The 26864-nt window shown below is 39.3% G+C and overlaps 1 protein-coding gene across 1 annotated transcript; it reads left to right on the forward strand.

The window, feature by feature from the left end:
• The first annotated feature begins 3175 nt into the window (after window positions 1-3175).
• On the forward strand, window positions 3176-18085 carry st6galnac5b (ST6 (alpha-N-acetyl-neuraminyl-2,3-beta-galactosyl-1,3)-N-acetylgalactosaminide alpha-2,6-sialyltransferase 5b). The gene is made up of 5 exons (XM_079683423.1): window positions 3176-3347; window positions 3765-3980; window positions 12640-13049; window positions 14395-14502; window positions 16236-18085. Exons 1-5 carry the CDS (start codon window positions 3327-3329, stop codon window positions 16468-16470), a joined length of 990 nt encoding a protein of 329 aa, XP_079539549.1. The 5' UTR covers window positions 3176-3326; the 3' UTR covers window positions 16471-18085.
• The last annotated feature ends 8779 nt before the right edge of the window (window positions 18086-26864 follow it).

Consider the following 26864-nt stretch of genomic DNA (forward strand, 5'->3'; position numbering starts at 1 on the left):
CAACCATCAAAGAAAGTGATTCAGTAACACTGTACGACAGTACCATCACAGGTTGAAACGAGTAACAGAGATACAAAGTGCTTTCGGTGACTGGAGGGCTTTTATTTTTCTTCAATCGATTGGATAAACACAACACTTCTGAGAAACTGAAAATTGCATCTGTGATTGTTGGGATACCAGCCGATGAGTCAATGGTCTGTAAGAGGAGACGATTTGCAAAGAGAATGAAGACGTTTTATCTCCTAAAAATGCTAATGTACCTACCTTCTGTTGCCCTTCTTCTAAAGATGTGTCACAGCTAAAGCATTTGTATGAACTAATCGACACAATAACATTCACCAATGCTGCACCTCCACCCTTTCTGCAGGTGCTTTAGAAGTGTACATTGGCAATTTATGCAAATTGTTTAGTCGACTTATATTGCTCTTTTATTATAGAAATAGGTCCTTCCTCTTGCCTATAACTGTCTGCTAACATCTAATGTATATCACTCTCCCATAAGAGACCAATATGCACTCTAATAACATTCAGTATAATAGTAATTGTGTGGTCTAATGTTCTTATTGAGGTATTTCTACAGTGCTTTTAAGGCAAAATATATCATTTTGTATATATTTTTTACCGTTATGAGATGGATGTCACATATTTTGATAGTTAGGATATATTTTGTGTCCCCAAGAAGAACTGGACCCAACTACCATTGACATCTTGCATATGACATGGTCCATGTGTATTGTGCCCACTGTGACAATAATACTTTAAGATGCACTCACTTTCACTTGACTTTTAGTCTTAGCTTTGTTTCTTTACTGACACCCAGAGGCATTTCCTGTTCAAGCTGGAGACCTAATAATGAGTAAACAGCTTTAGGCACAACAAACAGGTGCAGATTACTTCACACTTGTATTGTATTTGGCCCGGCGTAGGCAGACAGCCATCTGGATACAAGGTTGGAGTTAATTAAAAAAGATTTTTTTCCGTTACACAGTCATTTGTCTGGCTCATGTGTGTGTGTATGTTGTGTGCGCTCCCCATAGTTGTATTTTGAGATGCTTTCCAGACCTCAGGGACAACTCCAATCAAAACACCAAGATTGCAAACAACCTACAGTAATCCTATGGTTCACAATGATGTTCTGCATTGTGATGAACTGATCCTCAGTGATACAGATCATTTTGTCAAGACAATTATTCTAACAATGATTTGGCTACATTATGACAGAGAAAATGTAAAAGTCATTAAAAAGAACAGTCAAATACACTGCATTTTCTGGAAATACATCATAATTTCATGTGGAGATGTACCCAACACCACTCCTATCCGAGCTGCTCATTTTAAAACACTGAAGACTAAGACTCTTGTAAATAATATACTAGATTATATAAGCAGTTACTAGCAAAATAATGGTTCACAATCAGTTAGTTCCTTATCCATTCCAAGGTAACTTACATTTTTGTTTGCCTAATTGTGCAGTTTCTCCCATATTCTATTATGAATCCCTGTATCAGATACAAAGCTAATTAACCAAGTGAGACAATTGTTAAAAACTTCTGTAAATCTAGGCCAAACACATAAAAGGGATGACGTGCTGTTCCCAAATGTAACCTTTAAGTAGAACACACTGATTTTTCTCACAGCATTTGGTCTGGCTGTGTTTTTTTTTTTATAAATTACTTACTATTTCCCACAAAGCCAAGAGCTGTGTTTCAGTTTGTATAGTGAGACCTGTAAAGGAATGACAAGAACATGGAAAACACATTAGAAAATTAACACAATGATACCGGCTCAGAGGATGACTATAAAAAGACTCATTCTCCATTTCCAAGCTCCTCAAACGAGATTACAGCCACCAGCAAAATCTGAGTCCCATGAGGAGCTTCGCTGCTCAGATTTCCATGACAAATGCGTAAAATAGTATCCTGTCCTTAAATCGGATGTCTCGAAATCTGCTAGTGTCACAAACATGACAATGTATCACTTAGTCCTGTATAGTAATGTAATCATCATTTCTAGCAGGATGCAATACAGACATACAGACATATAACAGTGCTATAATTCAGAACAATAATAGTTTATACTGAGCAGTGTAACACTAAATCTGACCCACAAAAGGCTGTCACTCACTCGAAACACCGAACTCATGTTGGCATTTAAAAAAATGTCAGTCAGTGAATCACTGCTGCCAAAGTGAAATGTCCTAGTTTTATTGTGTAACCCAAGACCTTGTGCCAAACTATAAAGGCCACTGAAGTTGTGTTTAACTAGGTATTACAATTATAATCAGATTTCCTTCTTCATAGCACTTTCTCTCAGTCACTTAGCACCTTCGTAGTCTCGATAAAGTCAGCTCATTACAGAAACAAATTTCCACTGAATTTCTATTGAAATAAAACGATAATTGAAAGCTGTGATTGCGTTTTATTGAACAGAAATCGTTTTCAGGAACTACAAAGTGAAAAACCAATATCTAAAATGTCTTCATCTTCACCATTTCATGTAGCCTTTGTCTGATAGCTGTGAAAAAGGCAGCATGCATTCTTCTCAGCAAACCAACGTATACTGTATGGTCATGACCGATGAGAATGATTATAAACGTGACACCTCTGTAAAGAAAAAAAATCTTCATTTCAATTGAAAAATGGTAACGTACAGAAGTAGAAACTCCATTTAAAAAACACCAAAGCCCTCCATATAACAACATGTGGTATGACTAGGATGACTACAGTTTAGGATGTGGGAACTTACACAATTAGCTAATTGATTAACAAAAATGTGATCATCCAGACTGAATGCATCACTGCAATTCGCTGAAGGCAATTTGAAAATTAATGTGATCCTTTATGGAAGCAATAAAAAATACATTTACAGTTGTGGGAAAATGAGCTATTGTGTTTTAGAATAATGACTATCATTTTGATAATTGTGCCCGTAGAAAACTGTAAAGGAATGATTTTGTAAATTGATATGGTTAGAAATGGAAACACAAATGTGTAAAAATGTCATTATAAACACACATTTGAGAACCACAGAGCTCCCTTGAAATGAAAACTGTTATCATGATGTTAAGTGCACGTGTAATTGTTAAAGCCTCATGAACCCCCAGTGAACCCTGAAAAGAGGCAAGCAGGGAAGCAGAGTTGTTTAGGACCATGTGGAGCGAGGGCGTCCCTGTAGAGGAGAGCATGGGTGAAGAGTAGTGGAGCGTCGTTTTCTGGAGCTGCTGATCCCAGTGATGCTGGCTGCTCAAGTGTTGCATGCTGAAGAATCCCGACGCTCTGTGAGAGAGCTTTAAAGGATGATATGATGCAGGCTGGAAACGAGGGGAAATGAAGATGAAGATAAGAGTGGTAATTATGAATGAGACATCAGTGAAACATTCATTTTCTGTTTTCTTAAAGTGAACTGCAGGCTGAGCTCTGATTATAGAATCTACAGTGACCTAATTGCACTTTGTTATATTTTTGTTTTTCTTAAATGTACCTTATTTCTGTGACATAATCCAAATGGATCACGCACATCATTCAACAGCTTGAATTCAGCAGCTATGTTTGCCCCGCTCTCTGTTGACATGAGCATGTTGAGCGCATCTGAGTGGCACAGCTGACGTTTAATTTGCATCATGCATGAGGAAAAGATCTGCTGCAAATGTTATGGCGCCTCTACTTTGAACATTTGACATCTAATTAGTAGCTTTTCATCCAAAAAAGGAGCTCTGAAGCTGAATTAATTCAATCAAACTAAACATCTCTCATGTGCCTCTCCAGTGCCAAGGGGTTAGTGGCATCATCATCGTCACCATGGTTACCAGTTTGATGTTGATGTACAACAGCAGCACTGGCGAAAGATCGTCTTCCTCATCGGCATCATCAGCACCGTCCCACCGTTCAGATGGTGCGGCTACATCCACGAAAAAGCCAGAGACACCTCAGAGACTCCAGACAGCAGCACTTGAAGGGTACACAGGTGTCATGGATCGAAAGGTAAATATGCACCATCTGTGAATGTGCACTGATCTGTGTCCTCATGCAATTCAAGGATGCACAATGATCCTGTTGCCTCTGATTCATCCTTTGAAACATTCGAATATTTATGTTATTTGAGCTCCAAACGTTTGGAATAATATGTTAAAGCTAGGTAGTGCGTATGAAGGAAAACAAATGAGAGTTGATTGTATTAATCAGGGTCTTTATGCCATTGTATTTTATTTGTCTTCTTTGAAAATAAGACAAAAAAATATGTCTTACTTTCAAAGAAATAAAATATGCAGGAGTTGTGCAGGCGGGCACAAAGCAGCAAACTTTCATCCGATGCTACAGATGTATTGAACCTCAGCTTGGTTGTGTGTTACAACAAAAACAGAGGCAGTGTTTGGGGGGAGGAATCAGGTTCCTGTCACTGCATTTGGTGTCTGCATGGAGATGGAAGAGGGATTTGGGGGGATAATGTGCTGGAAGGTGAGAAGTGGCTTTTAAATGTTTTGGAGTGAGCACATAAAAGGCTGGCAGAGGTACAATGGAGATCGATAGCTGAACAAAGTGCTTTTGGTTGCAGAAAATGAGGTGAAAAAATACAAAAAAGAGCACAGTTAAGTCACTTATATAACTCTATTGACTGATATGTGTGTCAGACAGATTTTGTCCTTTGCAGTGATTCAGTCACAGTAATAACCACAGTGGCTATCCTTTAACTGGACAGTGCATTTGGACATACATGCACACGGTCCTTGAAAATAACCTTTTTTTACACAAAAATACACAGCAGCTTATACCAAACACACACCATGAGTGTGTCTACAAACTCCCTTCTGAATGATGGATGTTGTAGTCATAGTGTGTCTAAAAAAATGGGGCTTTAAACTGGATTAAAAGTCAATTTATGACAGCCTCTGAAAGACCAATACAACGCAATGTGTGCACAAATACCAATATAATGCCACAGAAGCTCCACTGTCCTCATGTTGTTTAAAAACCAAATGCATAACGGTGGTCACATCATCTGTCCACTTTCAACACTGCACCATTCTAAAAGCTTTCATCACAACTGATATAAGAGCAGCTGGTCTAAAATCATTGTTTTCCGTCAGAGTGGCTCTCAAAGGGAAACAAATAATTACAGAGCTTTTCCATTGCTGTGGCTTTTTTGCAAATGCGTAATATAAAACGCGCCTAATCTGTATTCTGCTGGCATGCAGGTTGGGCAGAGAGATGAGCGTGTAAATTTAGGGTTCAGGTATTCACTGAAAAAAGCTGTTTGAAGCTTCATGTGCTGCCCTGGTTTCAGGGAGAACTGAAAAATGTTCTTCTTCCCGTTTGAATTGTGTACATGTCCTTAACAACCTCCCAGTTAAATGTGATATCAAGATTTTTTGTTTGGACGAAACAATTATTCTATTTTTCATATTTTCATATTTCGATTTTTAGCAATAACTATAAGGCAGTCGTATTTGCACCAGGGTGATTATAGTGAACAATTCTATTTACACCCTGGTCTTGCTTTGTATCCGAATTCCACACTTTTCGGCATTATGTGACAAAGGGAAGGGGGAAAGGGGTTTGGGGTTGGGTGGGTGTAAAAAGCTGGATAACTGTGGTGAAGCTAGAAACACCCGGGTGCAAATTGACACAGTTCTATAAATGTGATCATTGAAATTGTGTTATTTATAAACTTGCAGTGGCCGTACCATCCCTGAATTCTCTCAGTTCTTTATTCTGTTTCTTGATTCATAATTTATGTTCCCAACATGAAATATTTATTGATAAAAGCACTTAAAACAGGATGGATTTCGTCTAGCACTGCTACTCAGGACACCGCTGCTGTAATCTTTTTGGGCTTATGAGCTCCTCAGTCAGTAATTCAGAGGCCTATAATTCAGACCCATGTAGCACAGTGTTACAGTTCATTCAGGTAGACATATCACTCAGTGAGAAAGATAAGCAGTAAGGCACAGCAGAGTGGAAAGTACTAGCGTTCGCCTCAGAGAGGAAAGGATTTGGAGGAAACGTTTTTTTAATGCAGTTTACCCTTCAGGGATAAATGATGAGAGATATGTGTTCGTTTGTAGTGATATTTGATCTGGATCAGGCTTGAATTTTTGAATTCTAGATTTGAATTTCCTTTTCAATGTTGTAGTGCTCATCAGATCCCTTTAAAGTAAATGAAAAAGCAACATTCATCCACAAGTTTTACAGCAGCTCTAAAGATAAATTAGAGTTTTTTGCAGTGCGTGAACTTCATTATTCACAACCTCCTCCTGACAGCTGACACACTGCAACATTTTCATATGCTTAGTGTCCCTCTCCCACCTCCACCCATGCGGGCTCTTTCTGCTGCTCTCTGGCTGCTGATGCACCGTCTGACAGAGCGGGTGTGGGTGGGAACATTGCTCCAGAATGTTCCCTACAGGGTCATCTGAGGTGTTGCTGATGATGTAAAAAGGATTGGCTCACACACAGGGCGACACATCCACATTAACACAGCAACAGTGCATGTATTTAGACATCTTACACTCCATGCAAATGCCCACACATTTTGTTATGCCCTCATCAGAGCTAGGGATGCTTCAAAATGTGATGATAGCTCTATCTAATGTGCCTGCTGGACAGTGTTTATGACCCGTATTAACTTAATGTGCATATCTTCTTTTCATAGGCTGTGATTTCACCAATGTGGGTGATGGTCTGTGGCTGCTTTCCTCATTTATGTCGCACCCAAAACTTTGCAAACCATCCCTTAATCACCAAGAACATGCTGCTTTATGTGGCTCAAAGGAGGAAACATTTGGCCTCTCCTTGAGCCCTTTCAGTTCTTAATGGTGAAAAAAGCAAAACAGCAGTACCAGCAGTCCGTATGCTGTGAGATCAGGCTTTAAATAATAGTGCACATTTACTGTACGTGGGATATTTTGAGAAACTGAGTCTGTTAATGATGTTCCTCTTTGTCTGCCTTCTGCAATGTCTGCAGGTTTTTGTGAGATTTTTTCCTATTGGATGTATTTATTTTTTCTTTGACAAGCTACAGTAATTGGAGCCGTAGGGCTGAATAAACTCTTTCAAACACACACACTCACACACACACACACACACACACACACACACACACACACACACACACACACACACACACACACACACACACACACACACACACACACACACACACACACATACACACACATACACACACACACACACACACACACACACATACACACACATACTGTACACACACACACACCTTGAGCGAGACAGCCGCTAAACTTTTCTCTATTTATCCGATTTGTTTTGCCGATTCCAGGTAAAGAGATGTTGACCTTTGAAGAGCTGCCTGCAGAATCAACCTGCACTGGCCTTTATTTGCTCCAATCAGAGCCAGTGTGAGAGCATGAATGTGGATTGTGTGCCTGTGCCAGTTCATGATTTAGTCTATACCTGCTTATTATTGGCAATACCTCTCTCTGCTCCCACAGCCTTTACAGTAATGCAGTCAACCTCTGAGAAATTGGTGTCATTAGAAATGTGTCAATTATTAAAGAAAGTCTCCCATCTACGCTGACCCCTTTCAATGTAAGATGTATTATACAATAGATATGACATATTATACTAAATGGATGAGGCTTCAGCACGTGCACATTTAAATTCCACTCAAAGTAAGTGAGGTCCTGGAAAACAGATAAGGCGTCATCCTAAAATTGATTTTACTGCCCCTATGTGTGCCTATATACATGAAAGTCCCATTTACATGGTATTAACATGTGATTTGTATCTGGATGAATTTGACTGATCATTACACCTGATCTAGATCTTTGCATTTACACCTACAGTAGTTATAAAATGTCTTCTTGTCTTCAGGACCATGCCTGCAATCTGACGAGTTTCAATTATGCAAATTAGTTTAGTGGGACTGGCAAGCAAGACATGCTAGCTAACGTTTTTCCACCCTTTTTTGTTGTCATCAAAGCACTCTAAATACCTTTTATTTGGAATAACTGTACTACTAAATGGACAAGGTGAAGGGCAAGAGCTGTCTGACAGGAAGTCTTGAATATTCTGAAAACCAGCCAAACATAGTGTCCTATCTTTCCATTAAAGTGCGCCTAACGAGGCCACGTGCTTTGAGATGCTGCCATCCCCTTCTCTCTGTTTGACTGTGTGCAGAATAAGACAGGCGCCTTGATTATCTCGCCTTTATTCCCCCCAAATTGAGAATAGAGCACGCTTTAAATTCTGTTACCAGGAGGAGCTTAATGAGATGTCAACTGTCAGGAGGATTTGGGTGTAATTAATCGGTTTCTGAGAAAAAGAAAGCAGCTCTGATCATTAAACCTTCACACCACGCTACAGGTGTCACTCAATCCACCTCTGCTGGGGCCATTAGCCTAATTATGTTTGCTCCGGAAAGAGCACAATGAATTACTGATATGATAATGATCAAATTCTAAATAATTTGTGCCGCTGTAAGCAAATACAGCTGGCCACTGCTCACATCAAAGGGATTGGACTTTAAAGGATAATATTCCTATTCCTTTTATTGTCTGATAGCCAAAGCTTAATGTGTCTTATTCCTCTGAGCCACAGACCTTTATTGAAGCATTGTTGCAGGGTGACATTTACCTTCATCTTGATGTTGCATATTTGCCGTCTAACCCACGCACGACAAGCTTTCACAGATAAATATGCAGTTTCACACTACATTTGCTGCTGGAAACAGTCCCTAACAAATGAATGAATACCTCTTGTTTGAGAAGCATTTGAGACAGAATACTACAAAATGATTTAGCATTTTAAAAAACAAGAATATCGTTTTGTGCGACCTGTTTCTAAAGTTATTTGATAGAACAACTGAATTTATGGATAAGAGCCACAGACAAGGCGTGCAAGTCAGAAAATGTTGAGAAATGGACTGTAACACATTGTTGAGTAACATCTGAAATCACTCAGTCTAGGTGTGTGTAAAAGAGCATGAGGCGATAAGTAGTTTGGCACCTTGTATGGCGGCCCATCAGTGTGTGTGTGTGTGTGTGTGTGTGTGTGTGTGTGTGTGTGTGTGTGTGTGTGTGCGTGTGCGTGCGTGTGCGTGTGTGTGTGTGTGTGTGTGTGTGTGTGTGTGTGTGTGTGTGTGTGTGTGTGTGTGTGTGTGTGTGTGTGTGTGTGTGTATGTGTGTGTGTGTGTGTGTGTGTGAGGGAACATATTGTCATTTATAGAGTAGAATACTTTTGTTTCAGCGGTCAGAAGACTAGAAAAGCACTATTTAAATGCAATTCCATTTAACACAACAGACAGCCTTCTATGGTGAGCTATACATTTAGATGTAGGACACTTACGAATCATCACCAGGACCCTATGATGGAAATGTGGGACGAAGACATATTTTTTCATGGGATTTATTGACAATAAGGAATACAGAATCACACCAGCCTTAACACGGTGAAAAAAGACCAGAGGATCATTTTTGCTCATTACTAATGACTCCTCTCTGACCTCTCAATAGCTCAGCTTTTCCAAGTTTCCTGCAGGTTTTCACTTTCCTTCTTAAATTGGAAAAGGGGGGGGGGGGGGGGGGGGGGAGCAGGCAGGGGGCTGGTGGTTTGTAGGCTCTGGAGTGATATTAGAGGCTGACTGATGGGGTTTTCTCAGAAAGCAATTATGATCCTGGTTTCCCCTGGGAAGTGTATAAACAGGATCATACTGATGACTGTGTGGGCGGTAATTGACTGGGACTGCAATTGGAGCCAACCCCCTGTGTCTTCTTCTCCTTCTTCTTCGGCTCTAAACGCCTCCCCCTCTTCCAGTGCGGCGGCTATTTTTTACCAGTTTTCAAGCTAATTTGACCGTCTCTGTGTTCTCTCAACAAAAGGTCATACAGATGTTTTTCCAGGCGTACCTGTTCACCTAATCATTCTTTTAGGCATTGGTTAGCCTGATATTAGCTCTACAATAATACTTGCCAGCCACTTTGAAGATTGATCATTTTAGTACAAGCGCACTAAATGTTAAGAAACTATTTTAATGTATTTTTTTATAAGCTGCCTTCCGAAGTTGGTGAATATATGACACATTTGGAGATGTCTATACAACGCCATGACAGTCTCTCTCTAGTCCATTCGGCATCGGAGTTCACTGAATGGCCTCATAAAGTTGATAAAACTAAGAAAGTGTTAGCTTATGGGGTCATACATTATTAATGAAGGTAGACAACCCTGTGTCTGAATGATAAAGTGCAGAATGAGTGTGTGTGTGTGGGAGTCAGTGTGTGCTCAAGTGCTAGTTTGCTCACAAATTAAAGCACCGCTGCGTTAATTCAAGGTTGATTACAAGTTAAAATCTACCCACTGAAATATGCGAAACACCGCTCTTCATTTATTCATTCATTCAGCAGTCCGTAGGTCAAAACTGCAGCTTCCTGCGGTCTGAAATATCATCATCTGATTGCGGATGCCCTTCTCAATGTGATATATAAGTGGCTATTTCCCAAATCATCAAGCTGTCAGAAGCTCAGGGAGGGGGCATTGGAGCTTCCGCATCACTGTCAAGGACCCTTTTTAGTATTTCACCAGCAATTCAGACAACACTGTCCATGTAACCTTCGATTGAGTTTGACACATTCCCTGAAAATAATAAAAAGTTTCTCGGAAGTAATTGTTTGGATGACGCCGAGGGCAAAACGGCTCTATCTGAAAAACCGCTGAAAGGACAATGATTTTTTTCAAAGCTACTGCAGGGTTTGTGCAGTGAAGTGCGTAATTTGCTCCAGCCAACCTGTTATGGGGGGGGGGGGGGGGTTCTGCAGACTGAGAGAGAACACATTCCAAGAAATACATACTGTGAATACTGGGAGTGTGTGAGTGGTAGCACATGTAAAGTAGTACAACTGGAATTGGATCTTGACACTTTTTAGACAGTTGCAGACTCTTGCAAGAGAAACGTGGTTGTATTACATATCTGGGTCAGCATCAAACTCAGATATGTGGGGGAAACTTCTGTGTAGCAATGCAGGAGGAGGAGGGAATTCGCAAAACAAGTCAAAGAGTCAGAGGTTCTGACTTCACGGTAGTGTTGCCACGTCAATTCTGAAGAACTCTCCCCCAGACCCGTGCATTTAGCTAGTTCAGAGAGAATAATCAACATTGTGCATAACAAGATAGAATCATAACACCTCTATCAGCTGACGCCAACAGGCAGGAACAGGGAGACAAAACACTGAGAGCAGAGCAGCCAAGGTTAGAGGTGCGTGTGCTCAGTCAGGACAGTATGAACTGATAAACTGGGTCAAAGTTATGGGCTTTGGAAGATATTTCCCCAACAACATACAGAACTACACAGATGCACACACACATAGTGGACACACACACTAGATTATCATTCAGTGTGGGGTCACAGAGGTGGTGAGAGTATTATAACTGGAAGCAGCAATGCACACACACACACACACACACACACACACACACACACACACACACACACACACACACACACAGACACACACACACACACACACACACACACACACACACACACACACACACACACACACACACACACACACACACACACACACACACACACACACACACACACACACACACACACACACACACACACCCCTTTTTCAATTTAAGAAGGAAATTGAAAACATGCAGGAAACTTGGAAAAGCTGAGCTATTGAGAGGTCAGAGAGGAGTCATTAGTAATGAGCAAAAATTATCGTCTGGTCATTTTTCACCGTGATAAGGCTGGTGTGATTCTGTATTCCTTATTGTCAATAAATCCCATGAAAAAATATGTCTTCGTCCCACATTTCCATCATAGGGTCCTGGTGAGGATTCGTAAGTGTCCTACGTCTAAATGTATAGCTCACCATAGAATAGGCTGTCTGTTGTGTTAAATGGAATTGCATTTAAATAGTGCTTTTCTAGTCTTCTGACCCCTGAAACAAAAGTATTCTACTCTATAAATGACAATATGTTCCCTCACACACACACACACACACACACACACACACACACACACACACACACACACACACACACACACACACACACACACACACACACACACACACACACACACACACACACACACACACACACACACACACACACACACACACACACACACACACACACACACACACACACACACACACACACACAACTTTCCCGCCCCAGAACCTGATGGAGTGTGAAGCTTGGCGCACAGTTCAGAATGCCAATGTGTCTCTCTTTTAAGGTTGAGAATAATTCATGTGAGGAGCCTCTGGGTCGGATCGCTCAATCTGAGCTCGCCTTTTCCAACTTTGAAAAAAAAACTTGGTCAATACAACCAAACCAATACCGGACCAACACAACAGCCCTGCATTGCACCTTAACAAAGCTAGAAAACTGCACTGAATAGCCTCTGCTCTGCTGTCAACCTGCATTTCATTTGAATAATAGGATATCTGATATAAAAGCACGGTGGGAAGTAACTAAGTACATTTATTCAACTGTTATGTACAATTTTGTACTTAAACATGGATTTAGAGGCAGAAAAAGAACTGTAAAGAAATGTGATGGCTTAATAAGACCAGGTTTGCCCGCCTGTCTTTAATATGTTCTGTATGAAACTAACACTATTTCTGACCTTTAACCTTTTACCTTACAGCCTCTGAAGATGCACTGCAGGACCTGTGCTCTGGTGACCAGCTCCGGCCAGCTAACGGGGAGCAAGAGAGGCGAAGAAATAGACAGCAACGAGTGCGTAATCCGTATGAATGACGCCCCCAGCATAAACTATCAGCGGGATGTTGGCCGACGTACAAACCTGCGTGTCGTGGCTCACTCCAGCCTGCAGAGGGTCCTGCGGAGCCGACAGCAGTTGCTTAACGCCAGCCAGGACACGGTTTTCCTCTTCTGGGGACCCAGCAGCTGCATGAGGCGGGATGGAAAAGGCCACGTTTACAACAACCTCCGGCTGTTAAACCAACTCCTACCAAGGCTTAAAGTCTACATCATTTCTCGGACCAAAATGCTAAAGTTTGATGAACTGTTTAAAAAGGAAACAGGGATAGACAGGTAAATGCACCAAGAATCAGACCTGTCTTTGTGAGGTTTGTTTTTGAGAACTTGTGTGTGTGAAAAAAATAAAATAGCCAGTCAAAAGCATCACATATTCCCACTTGCTTAAAAAAGAAGAAGTCAGAGCTCCTAAACACTCACAGCATAATTCAATTGGATTTAGATTAAAAGGTGTCTGCTATCACTGAAAGGATTTTAAGGGATTTGAGTCATGCAGAGTTTAATGTTGACCCACTACTGCCTGGATGAGGGAGAATATTGCAAAGCATTTCCAATATAGTGCCACCAGTAAGTAAGACCTTTGCAGAAATCTCTCAACATACAGTAGGAAGAAACATACATCAATCTCATGTGAGAAATGGGTAAGAACAGACAAATTATTGAATGAGTGACAAATTGAAAGATACTGGAAAGACACAAAACAGATGAATAATAATACTCACTTTTTACCGCGATAATGGGTAGTAGCTCATTCTGCATCTTTTATCTAAAGAAGTGCCACAGCTGCCTAATTCTTCTTGAATCAGCGAAAACATTTGGATAAGAACTTGTTGTTTTTTGTGATGGATTTTAGCTTTGGTACACAGCCTCTCACCAGAGTGAGTAAGAAACTCCCAATCTCAGTATTGTTTTAGGTTATTGCGTTGTTGATGCAGAAGTAAACACATGTTTGAAGATGTTTAGTACGTAATACCCAAAGAAAGTGTTCCCCTTAACTGAGAGAGGATTTAGCATTTACATTTTCAGACGCAGGTGTAATGCTAATCAACATAAATGAAAGAAAATTGCCATACCTAAAAGGATTTTTGATTTACTGAGACCGTCCTAAATTGAAGGCACTTTCTTTGTTTATACTGAGTATCAAACAGTTTCTTGCTTTTTAACACATAGCAGTCACATGTGGCTTTTTTGGATGCTGGTCTGTACTGTAGAAACATTTCTGAATAATTTTCTTACAAAATAAGAGCTTAACAGAAGAAGAAATTTGTCAGCGTCAATCTATAAACTCATATGCATTTGAACAGTAAGTCAGCGGGAAGATGAGAGGACGTTGAATATGAATGGGGAATTCAATCACTTCGGCTGTCATGCAAGCACTGCCTGAACAAATATCTTGCGCTTTGATATTATTGTTGAGTTTTGTACAAGGCATATAAACAAAGAAGGTCTTTCTTCAGCCAGTCTTTTGCTTTGTCTCTGAAAAGATGACTGATCAGATGAAAGCTATAATTATTGGTTCATATCTTTGTTCCTATTGTATTTGATCAGATACTCTTTTTAAAGAGTTGGTACTCCCAATATATGTTTAAACTTTAAATGTTAATGTTCTCTTGTATTTCAGGAAGAGCTCCAACTCCTGGCTTAGCACCGGCTGGTTCACCATGGCGATAGCCGTAGAGCTGTGTGACCGGATCAATGTGTACGGCATGGTGCCACCTGATTTCTGCAGGTGTGTCTTTTAATCAAACCTTTTTAGTTTAGAATCTTTGCCCATAAATAAGCTACAGAAAAGCACAACTCAAATACTATGTACCCTTGATAAACTGCAGCTAGGTAGGCAGTAACCGGACAGGATGAGATAGATTTCTGTTCATTTATTTACATACAAAGCTTTATATTTTAAATTTGACACCAGCAACAAATGTTATGCTTTTGGGGAGTCTGTTCACCTTGAAAATGTGGTAGCCTAAGTATAATATAATTATAATGTTCTCTTTTACCTCTCTTTTACCAACTGGTGTGGTCTAGTTCTGTTTAGTTGTGTGCAGGTAGTGTACACAGAGTTAACTTTTCTAATGAGAATCAGCTGATAAGAAAAGTCAATTTCAATGTTCCACAATGGTAATTATGTGTTGAAGCTTATGAAAGCCTCTTTCCAAATATTATTCTTATCAATTATTTTTGACATTGAAATGCAGAAAACACATCCTCTTCAATTATCTTTGACAAAGGAGCAAAGTCCCTTCTTTTGTCAGTTTCCTAGCAACAGTGTGAACACAACAAGAAAATTGTGTCCTTGGATTTTCAGGTCAAAAACGGTACCCCTCAGGTTTAAATTAAAGGCGCCATGATATAACATAATCTAACGGCCTATTTAATATACACTTAATCATATGAAGAAAGACTCTGGTGCAACAGAAACTCTAACAAACAAGCAACCAAGTAGAAATGACAATAATAAAGAACAGAGTTTTTACTAAAAGAATAACATAAACATTATCCACAAACCCTTTTAAAGAGTTGCTCTATGCCAGTACCTGTTTCATCAGTTACATTTTACACCCTAGTCACCCATCACAGTTCCTTATCGTCAGGACTCACTTTGTCACATCGTGTCTTAAAAAGTGGGGCAAGTATTGCATGAGATGGACAGGACACTCTTCCGTTGCAGATTGACTCTGTGATTCACTGGGTGCTGACAGCGTGGGTGTGTTTCTACATCCAAACCAAAACCAAAATCTTCTGTAATACATCTTTGATGACGTTACATTTCATTGAGCTTATCCAAAGCGACTTACAATAAGTTCAATAAACTGCTATAGATACAAAGTCAGAACAAAAAGGACCATTTGGGCCAAATAAGCCAAACCATTGTTAGAGCTGATGCATTAATATTAAAGGGGCTAGATTTGACTTACTTTGTAAACTGAACTGTTCCGTAGGCTTATACTTTAAGTGTGAATCTATACGTCTGAATTTGCTTAATAGTTTTCCCTTTCTCCAGTTTATTTGTTCTTTTTTTTATTCTGTAGCTACACCTATGTTCAAGAGTTGTATACTGATAATGTGATACTCCCCAAGCCCAGGTTCCCAGGAAATATAATAATATATAAAAAATGATTTGGATAAGGATATTCTCACGCGCTAAAGAATGCCTGACATTTAAATATTCATGAAGAAATGCAGACCGGATCGGAAGTGAGTCTTATCTCGGTCTTCCTCTGAGCTTGGCGTGAACATCAGAGGACTAATATGGTGAATAATGATCACATCTGTTAGCTTAGATTCTTCTGATCTTCCTGGTTTTCTTTGTTCTTCTTCCCATTTCTCCCCTACTGTGACTCGCTTCCGCTCCCCAACCCTCATTTCAAAATGATCCCCATGCTGTTTCCCACATTCTCCCTCACTCTTTGATTATCATGCCTTTACTTTTCTCTCTTGTTTCCTCTCTTCTCCCTGCAGATCCTCCTCTCATCCCTCCTTGCCGTATCATTACTACGAGCCCTCGGGACCCGACGAGTGCTCCATGTACCTGTCCCACGAGAGGAGCCGACGAGGAAGCCACCATCGCTTCATCACGGAGAAGGCTGTGTTTGCAAACTGGGCTCGAACCCTCAACATCCATTTTCACCAGCCTGACTGGAAGCCAGCTGCCGTCATGAACAGCTCATACACTCCTGTTCCAGCTGGATCCTGAGATTCAGATGATCCCCAGAAGTGTGTGTGTGTGTGTGTGTGTGTGTGTGGACGGTCTCCAGATCTGAGTCCTCTCTCCGGACTACATGAATGCATGAGACAGCAGTATACTGTAGGAGGCAACTGTTTTGCCTGTTAGCCTAAGCAGCTTGGCAGAATGGGATCATTGCATAATAGCAGCACAAAGCCCCAACAATGCTTTGGAAGTGTTATAATAATAGGATGAATTTCATACAGGTGTCAAAGCCATGGAGGGTGGTTCAAGTGTTGTATTTATTCTGTGTAGCGCTGCTTTAACAACACTCGAGTTGTCAGAGAATGACACACCTCTGAATTTAGTGCACTGTGAATAGGTTCATGAACTCAATTCAGACTCATTGAGGACACCGAGGTCATGTCCTCACCATATCTTGTTTCTCATCAGTTTACACTTTACAATCACACACAAATAAAACATGTATTTTCAAAGTGATATTGATATTTTTTTGCAGTTACTGTGTTCAATTCTTTAAATGCTTTCATCACTTTTTCAACGAACATTTCTCACTGCAGATCATCACAAGGAAAACATGGTATCAGCTCCAATTGCAGACCTCCCATTTTTAAGGTTTTAATTATTTTTATGTCAGTAACAAAACAAGCCCATGACATAGCAGTAAGCCAATTATTGTAAAACTATACAGGAGTTAACTGAAATAAATTCAAGGATTTACAACATATAACAATTTTGCATACTACATGTATTAATTTAAAAATCATGTATACAACATTTTTCAATATAATCCTCCTAAATCATATCTAGAATGCAGTGGGATCTCTATTGCTGTGTAACAGATGGCCTCTCAGAAAGGTCCTGCCAACCAATGCCTCTGATGCTCGAGGACATGATTTGTCCGGTTTTTAAAGCCAAATTTCCCTGAAAAGCAATCCAACTGCAATACTAATGCAAATGATTACATCAAAAGTGTCCCGAGCAGCCTGTTCAATCCTGACCCACGGGCTTCTGTCTCAGCCTCTTCAGCATAAAGAGGGGAGCTGCCTGTTAACAAGGGATTATACGGTGCTATCCAAGCGTATCTCCAGGGCGAGAGGAGCAGCATGACTGTTGCAGAATTCAATGCCGTTCTGCAGAGAGGGCTGCAAAAAGACATTTGACTGCTGCTGTTCCCGTACTCCAGTGGAATCTTAATGTTGCTCTCAGGTGCTCTGAGAAAAGCTATGCAGTGCTGTGGTGTCATGCTAAGTGCACTGAGCTCAACTCCAATTACTGTCTCCTCAGGTCGAGAGGTTGGATTTTAAAGTCTTCAAGGGGCAAGCTGGCTGCAAATAAGAGAGCAGTCGCTGTCTTAAAAACACAGAGTGAAGGCGAAATGTTGATTTTCAATGACCTTGGAAACCTCAGGAGACAAACAATGATACTGAAATACTTGGAGCTGAAGATGTGACTCGGGCGTTTTAACAAAGTGTCCCTACTGGCACTTCCTTAGGCTAAACCAAGCTAAACTAGGCTCACAAGCTGCTAGCTTCAGACACATATTTTCACATGTAAATCTCAGAAACTATTCCTTTGAGATGCAGCCCCTTGATGCAAAAATGTGTGCAATGTTTTGGAAAATATACGATAAACAAAAGTGTAGTAATTCAAAATCCACATTTTCAATTGATATCAAATAAAGACCGTTTTTTTTGCCCTAATGTTTTATGGTAAAAGCTCTTTCATTCGTATTCAAGAATTCAACTCGCCCTCATTCCCAATTTCTTATTTCCATTGAAGATGTTCCAGTCTACCTGTGTGTGGCGGTGACACCTCTGTAATATCGCTGCAGTTGAATCTCGTCTGCTGCAGTTTGACTGTGACACATATCACACACACACATACTGCTGATAAGCTCAGTGTGTGAGACTCAGTTACAGATAGCAGACTGTAAAGTAATTGTGGAGCTTTATCAGCGAGCCTGCAAAATACTATCGTGTCTCAGAGATAAGACTTCATGAATGAGCTATCTTTGATTTATAACATTCTAAGTAAGGAAAACTTTTACAAAAAGTTATTTTGATTACCAAGAACAGCACTTTTTACATTCAAATACGGAACTGTGTGATGTGGGTCTACAATGACACCTGGTGGCTGTGTGTGTCTTGTCAGGTTCTACCAAATAAAACAACAGTTAATCAAAAGTATGTTCTGTTAAATGTATCACGTACTGTATACGTTAGAAGTGCAACGTGCAGCAGTTTAGTAAAGTATAATCATTTTTAATGTATTTCAACTATTCTGGCTTTGAAATAATTTTAAAACACTACAAATACAAATAAAGTACATTTTGACGTTTGGTATGTATTTGTGCCAAATACAATGGCCAATATAATTGCCTCAATATGGCACTATTTAAATGGGTTTGTTTAAAATTCAGCTTGTAGTAAACTGCTTCTTTTTTTATAGTACAAGAGCATTCAGTGGTAGAACAAACTGTTAAAATAGTCTTAAATATTTGTTTTAATATTTCTCTTTTTCAGATGAATACATTGCAGTTTAGTCATGTTTAATGTGTCTGAGCTAAATGAGTTGTACAAGTCTACAAGTTCAAATCAATATTTTCACCTTTAGCGCAATCCTTTGCTCAGGATTCAAGGAGCTCCTTTGTTTCAAACATGCTGTTCAGGTTTGGACCTTCTGCAGGTTTTTTTAGTGTTCCTACATAAAGTGAGGTAAGGGATCGACTCTCTTTAGTTCAGGGCAACAGTGTAAAGTTTTCCCATGATGCTCCTTGCTAATTACAGCTGTGTGTCTCTTGACGGATCAGCATCAGCATGTTTCTTTTTCCTCCGAGGGTCATTGTGTTTCTGTAAGAGCTGAACCTCACAGTGCTGCTGCTGTAATGTTCAAGATCCTCTCCGAAATCTGACATATTCTGCACCGTGCTATGTTTCAGCTTCATAATACAGCTGTTATTCCAAGTTTGCAGGCACAGTGCGATCAGTTTAAAAAGTAAACAAAGACATTTAGTGCAATATCTTTGTACGACAAAATTGTGAGAAATAAAAAAATCTTTATTAGTCTTATTTGTACTTTAAGCTCCCACACAATCCTAGACTTTCTTGAGCAGAGAAAATATAGGGATGTTCATCTGTCTAATCCAATCCAATCCAATCCACTTTATTTATATAGCACATATTAAAAAAGAGAGTTTTAGCGAAATGCATCACAGCAGACATAACATTATAATAAAATATAATATTACAATAATAAATAAAAGGCACACATAAGAATAGATAAAAAGGCACATAAGGGCTGGACAGACAAATAAAAGCATAACAATCGATAAAATTCTAATCCCATAGCTGATAGACACAGGATATATACAAATAATTACTTGTGTCGTCTTGTGCTGTTTCAGCAGTAATAATTGTTATTGCAGAAGTCTCCTCAGTCAGTATTTGTTTAAGAAATAACTGGGGAGGAGAAGTAGAGAATAAGGGAGGTGGAACAGCAGGATAAGCCCCACCACGGGAACGCAGTAATTGTCATGACAAGTGCAGGAGAGATCGGTAAAGGATGATATAAGTATGTTTTGGAAAAATGACTAATCAGAAGTAAGTAAAATGTTGTAAGTGTATGAAATAAAAAATACCCAGCCGACTCCATTTTTAGGATATAGAATTAGTGTATAAATGATGATTGTTATGTCGTATTTTAGTTCTCTACAGGTTGGTTCTTTCACTTCGTTTTGTATCTTTTAAAATACCTACCCATGTTAAAGTATAACAGACTTTAAAGACACGTAGTATTGGGGGTCCAAACTGAAATATCTCGGTAACCATTTCGTCAATTACTATGACATTTTATACTGACATTCATGGTCTCCAGATGATAAATCCTACTTATGATTATTACAAGGTTTATATGATTTCCAATAAGTGTGACACTTTTCTTGATAACCGCAATTTATACGGGGAAAATGCGGATACCTTGTGATGCAGTGGACCACGATGAAAATAATCCTTTATTGTGTGTTAATTCTTGGTGATTTTTAACGTCTTTTACTGTCTGCAATGCGGTGTAATGTTTGTTATTGTAATGGCAATTTTAATGTCCTATAACCTTTTGCCATTAATTCACAGTCGGTTTAGAGTGATCCTGACGCAGACACAAACAGATGTGTTATTGCTTTACATACCAAGGGTTAAGTACACTGTGTCAATAGTTGTGGAATGAGCATCTGCCGGGGCTGGGCTGTGGTGTGGTAGAATCGGTATGCTCTTCCTCCTGTGTCCTCGTCCTCTCCTGCCACCTTTGACCCCTTTTATACACCTGGTGCAGCTAAACCCCGCCACCAAGTGTTCAAAATAATGGTAACACTTTATTTTGATAGTCCATAACACTCTATAACTCATCAGTTGACATTTAGTAGCATGTATGTGTTATGTTGATAGGTTATAGACTTTCTACTGTTCTCAACTGTTTTTCACTTTAATTGGATAGTCCTAACACATGCCTACAAACGCTTAGTGGAGAACCTACTAAAAGTATACTAATAGTCAACTCTAGATTAGTTGACGATCAACAGATAGTCAAGTAAACTCTAAAGTTGCTTATCTGTTGATCATCAACTAATGCTTAATGTAATATTCAACTAAACTTGAGTTGCTTATCTGTTGATCATCAACTAATGCTTAATGTAATATTCAACTAAACTTGAGCTGCTTATCTGTTGATCATCAACTAATGCTTAATGTAATAGTCAACTGAACTTTAGTTGCTTATCTGTTGATCATCAACTAATGCTTAGTTACTTGTCGGTTTGAACGGTGCTGTTGAATGTCAACTGATGCACTGTTGACATGCTACTAAATGTCAACTGATGACTTATAGAGTGTTAACTATGGACTATCAAAATAAAGTGTTACCAAAATAATATTGCACTATACATATAAATTAAAGTAAACTGAAACACCAACAACACCCATACAATGGCTCCTACAGTTATGTATATATTTGTTATACTGTATGTGGCTTTTTAATTATCCAATCATTTCAAACAATCACTCAATGCAAGACACATTTAAGAGAACCCTCACAAGTCCAATTTAAAACAAGACCAAAGAAAATTCAGTTGACAAGACAGTGCGAAGACGAGGGAAATGTCAGATATTAGCAAAGGGCGACAGAAAGAAGCTCACTGTTGTTCAAACTATTATTATATTGTTCTCTGATCATACAGTTTGTCCCTTCTTGGCTTGATAAGCATCTTTGACACATTTGCAACTACCTGACATACAATAAGGCACCAACTAAGGCTACATTAACAATTTCCAAAATGAGGGAAATGGTTTGGTCAAGGTGACATATGGAGAAAACAAATTACAGAGGGACACGATGAGTGCGAGCAGTGGAGGAGTACTGCTTTGTTACCTGTGGACCTTGGCACAGGGGTGCTTTGTGATGAGATGAGGAGGGGGTGATGGAGCCGCCGCATTAAGGCTAATTTTCTCATCTCGCTCAATCTACTCCCGGCTCCTTCTGAACCTCGGCAGCAGTCTATGCTTGCCTCTCATTATGACCAAGCACTCCGCTGCCTGTCATTACAGCTGTGACTGTATGACACCACACTTTCAGGTGTAATGTCACCTGCGAGGAGACTTCAGCAGGAGTCACTTTGTCGGATAATTAGGGACCATTTCGGCTCATGAAAATAGGAGAAGGTTTCATTTCCACAGTGTGGAAATGAAACCTTCCCCTAGGCTTTTACAATAGATATTTTGTTTTTTACAATGAGAATATGACACAGAAGCAACTAAATTACAAAATTAACACAATAAATAATATCCAATGATATTGACATCCAAAACTACTTTAATAAAATGTTTACTTATTTGCTGTTTTACATTCATATGCCTCAAGGCCATGTTAAAGATACCCTATTGTGCTCTTTAAGATTTTCCTTTTCCCATAGTGTGTTATATGGGGTTTCTTTTGCATGTAAATGGTCTGCGAAGGTTAAAATCGAAAAGTTTACATCAAGAGGGAGTTTTTCCCCCCCATTTCTAAAGGGGTTGACCAATCACAACACAGCCGGAAAATCAAGTGCAGGCAGTATGAGAAAATGAAGACCTTTTTGAACCTTAAAGCATTTAAACGTTTCACAACAGGCATCAAATAGAGATATGAACCTTCAAATGAGCATTAGGATTACTTTTTATATTGCCTGTACGGGATACATGTGAGGAGTTTGGTTTAAAGAACCAATGTCATGGCCATTTCTACTGATCATAATTCCATTGTTGAGGTCTACTAAAATAGATTTATACTGTGCAATTTTCCAAACTCACATTGGTTTCTCATACAGCACTCTCTGTCCTAAACAGCTTGTTGGAGCTCCTGCCCCCCCCCCCCCTCCCTGTGAGCCCAGTGTGCTCTGATTGGTCGGGACGTTGCGAGGCTCGTTGTAATAGCTCTAAGAGGCTGTAAAGACTAAAATAGCACTTTGTATAAAGTCCATTAACCATTTTTGGATTGGCCTCAGCAATAAACCTGTTCTCATCTGCAGTCTGAAGGGTTCTTTACCCTCATCATGACTTTCGTTATTCTTATTTTCACTTATTTATTTTTTTTACATGTCATTTGTTAGACGCTTTTATCCAAAGCGAGTTACATACATTCAGTACTGTGGACAATCACCACAGGAGCAATTTGGGGTGAAGTGTCTTGCCCAGGAACACAACGACATGCTGACTGCAGTGGGACTCCAACTTGCTATCTCCTGATTTGAAGTCCAGCACACTACCCACTGAGCCACAGCCTCCACTTAATTGTTGAAGAAAAGAGCAAAGAGGAGCGAAGAGGATAATTCACACAACTTCAGTTGAACTTAGAGAGGAAACACAGCTTTGGAGGATGGAAAAGAGTCAGTGTTTCTTAAAGACTTCAGGCATGACAAAGCAATAAATTCCTCCATGGTGCTGCATTAATAGGGTCATTAAGAACAAATGACTCCACTATCTTGTCAAGTTTTACTTCAATTGAACTTTTATAAGGAAATACCCTTTAAATTCAAAGTTTGAAAATGAATACCCCGGGATAATATTTGTTGGAAATGCTGTAAAATTGCATAAATACATGGCAGCACTGAGTTTAAAAAGGATCAAATGAAAAGAGTAAGTGTGACAGCAGCTAAATAACTTTTCCATGTGCAAAACAGGAAACTAATTTTATGGCTTTGAGCTCATAATTATTTCATGTCATGGTTTTAATAATAATAATTGCGAGAATGGGTGGAAATGTGGCTTACTTGCACAAAGTTTTTGATGAAGGAATATTTTCTTTTGGCTGACCCAGAGGTTGTCTGGTTTCCTGACACCATGTCTGATTCTCAAGAACTGTTTTGTTTTAATGTTTTCCAGGCACCAGGCTGACGTAATGGAGACAATATCAATCAATATAATGACTCAAAATTCATGCATGATAAACTTAGTGTGTGTGTGACTACACTTTCTTGAAAAGGAAATAACCTAACGCTCTGAATTGACTTGGCTTCCTCGTCAAATAATCATGCTGTCATCATCTGAAAGCTCACATTTCCTCTCTGCTCAGACACAGTATCAATCTCTTAAAGTTTTAAAGAAACATTTTCTAGCATGCCTTGAAGGTGTATAAAGAATCAAATAATAAATTGATGTTATGCCGGAAACACCTAGATTATCCTGAGTTTTACTTCTGTAACATGATGACGTCACTATGTAACACTAGCGCTTCTATTGGCTAGTGCTCAAACACGTTGTACGTGACAGGATAAGGTGGGACACCTCTAAGCGGTTGACCAATCACAACAGAGCTGGCCAGCTAACCAATCAGAGCAGACTGGGCTCTGGTTTCAGACAGAGGGTGAAAAGAGGTGCTACAGCACAGGCAGCATGAGAAAAATAAAGTGCTTTTTGAACATTAACGCAGATAACATGTCACACTAGAGACACAACATATAGATATGAACCCTTTAAGACTTTTCTCTTTTGATATATTATTTGTTCATAGACGGATACACAAGTAAAACAATGTTGTCTGTAAGACTTCATGGTACCACAGGTTCAAGGTTCAAGGTTCTTTATTGTCAAACTAACATAGCTACAGAATAATTATGTCGTTGAAAATCTTAGGTCACAGGGAAAGTTATTCATAAACAAATTGCAATTGTGGCTGAAGTAATCCTTTAAGTGTCTGTAAACAACAACATCAAACAGATGTCTATGAGTTGTCAGAAGGGAGACTCAAAGGCAATGAGTTCAATTTGTTCAAATTCATGTCAAATGAGAACTCATGTGGAGTATGCAAACCAACAAAAAAACAAAACACTTTCCTCTGAAGAGGGTGTGCTTCAACATGAGCCTGAGGAAGATGCGGGAAGGAAGGATTCGAGATTTAGAGTAGCACTTGAAATGTTTGGCTCTATGAAACCTGATGTACTTATATGATTCTGTTTTCTTCAAGGTTGTATCTTCTTGGTCGAATGTACTTATTGTAATTCGCTTTGGATAAAAGCGTCAGCTAAATGCAATGTAATGTAATGTAATCCGTTGGAGCTGTGGCTTAAAATTTAAAACGTTGTGGATATTATGGGGTTTCTACCTAGAAGCGAGGTTTCTGTACCCTGTTTCTCATGCTCAAGCTAAGAGGCTATAGGTTACATAGGCCCCTCTAACGTAACACAATGTCCAACCAAACTGTCAGAGGTCAAGCGGCAACGTGGGTAATGTATTCATTTTTGACAAGGAAGATACAATGGATAAGAAGGACAATATTTCTGGTTCTGCTGCATTGACTTTGATCCCTTTTCTGGGTAAACTGTCGGATAATGCTAGTGCATTGCTAAGTAATAATAATAATAATAATGCATTTATTTTATAAGGCGCCTTTCAAGGCACTCAAGGTCGCCGTACAACAAGGTTAAAAACAATTTTTACAAACATAGTTAAAAGCAAAACACAGTTTAAAAACATAACTACTAAAAACATACAGCTTGCAGCACAGGTCAGCCATACGCTTGTTTTCCTTGCAGTGAGCTAAAGAACCACAAGTGCCCGAAATAATGATAATAATAAAATCTAAAATAATCCTGGATAGACTGTTAATTGTTATACTCTGTTATACAATTCATATTACATTAGTATGACCAGAAGATCCTATTCTAATTAAGTTGCATACATTAGCTGTAGATCTGATAATTCAGTAAAAATATTAGTTTTTAAATCACCAACACCTGCTGCGCTCAGAAGAACAACGTACACATCACAGCTTTGAATGAGAGGACTTTCTTAATCATTCAAAATCAGGGAAAATAAAAACAAAAATAGTCGATGAAAAACGGAATGCATAAACCCTGGACAACAAAATAAATCTAGGAAAAAAAACAGCATCTAATTTAAAGCGTGCCCTTAGGTGCACAATGGTTAATCCGGTCCCCCTCCTTTAATCCAATTCTGGCTCAGATGTTTTCCTCACATCACATAATAGATTTTTATTTTTAGAACCTTAGTCAAACATATTTGATTGGCTTATCACTATGGCCATCAAAAGTTCAGCGCTGGATAAGAGTCATTTTCTTCCCCATTGTTTTTCTATTTTAAAAGGTTGCTGCAAAATGAAATATCCATGACTGATGGGAAATAAATATATCATGAATATATACAAAATAAAAACGCATCTTATCAAAGTGATAACATTTTGTACTTTTTTTTGTTGTTTTTATCTTTTCGCTCAAAATAATTCCTTTCTCAACACTCCTTTTGGAAAGCATAACATAAGACTTTCAGTCAGCTGCAGGTGATTTCCTGCTGTCACAGACACATCATGTACTTCTAGGACATGAAGGGACAAATAACCTTCTTCTGGCAATCCTGTATAGGGTTGACAAAAGAGAATTCACATAAAGCCTCAAATATAAGTATTTTAACAGAAAACAATATGAAATGTGTAGCCCTCGAGGAATAGACGTCTTCTTGATTAATTTCACACCCACACGTACTTTAGAGTAGGTAAATAATGCGTAAGAAATAGCGGTGCGTATTTTGGAAACACCTAATTTGTATGGCTACTGTCGAAACAAAAATAAAGACGTTTTGTGCAGAATGCGACAGATGTGTACAGCCTCCAAGGTGGGATTGAGTTTTGAAGTGACACCTCGCACACTGAAGCTGTCCGCCCTCACGGGTTTGGCTCCAGCGAAGCGCAGAAGGAACAAGTTGCACAGATCGCCGCCTCGACAGGATTATTGAGGAGAGAAGGATCGGGATTCAATGGCATTTAATGCCGGGCTGATTACACGCGTTATTGACTTTGATAAAAGAGACAGAGGGGGAAGAGGCGTTTGAACAAAAGATCAAACCTGAAGAAAGGTAAGTAAG

This window comes from Notothenia rossii (assembly GCF_949606895.1).
Source record: "Notothenia rossii genome assembly, chromosome: 1".
NCBI lineage: Eukaryota > Metazoa > Chordata > Actinopteri > Perciformes > Nototheniidae > Notothenia > Notothenia rossii.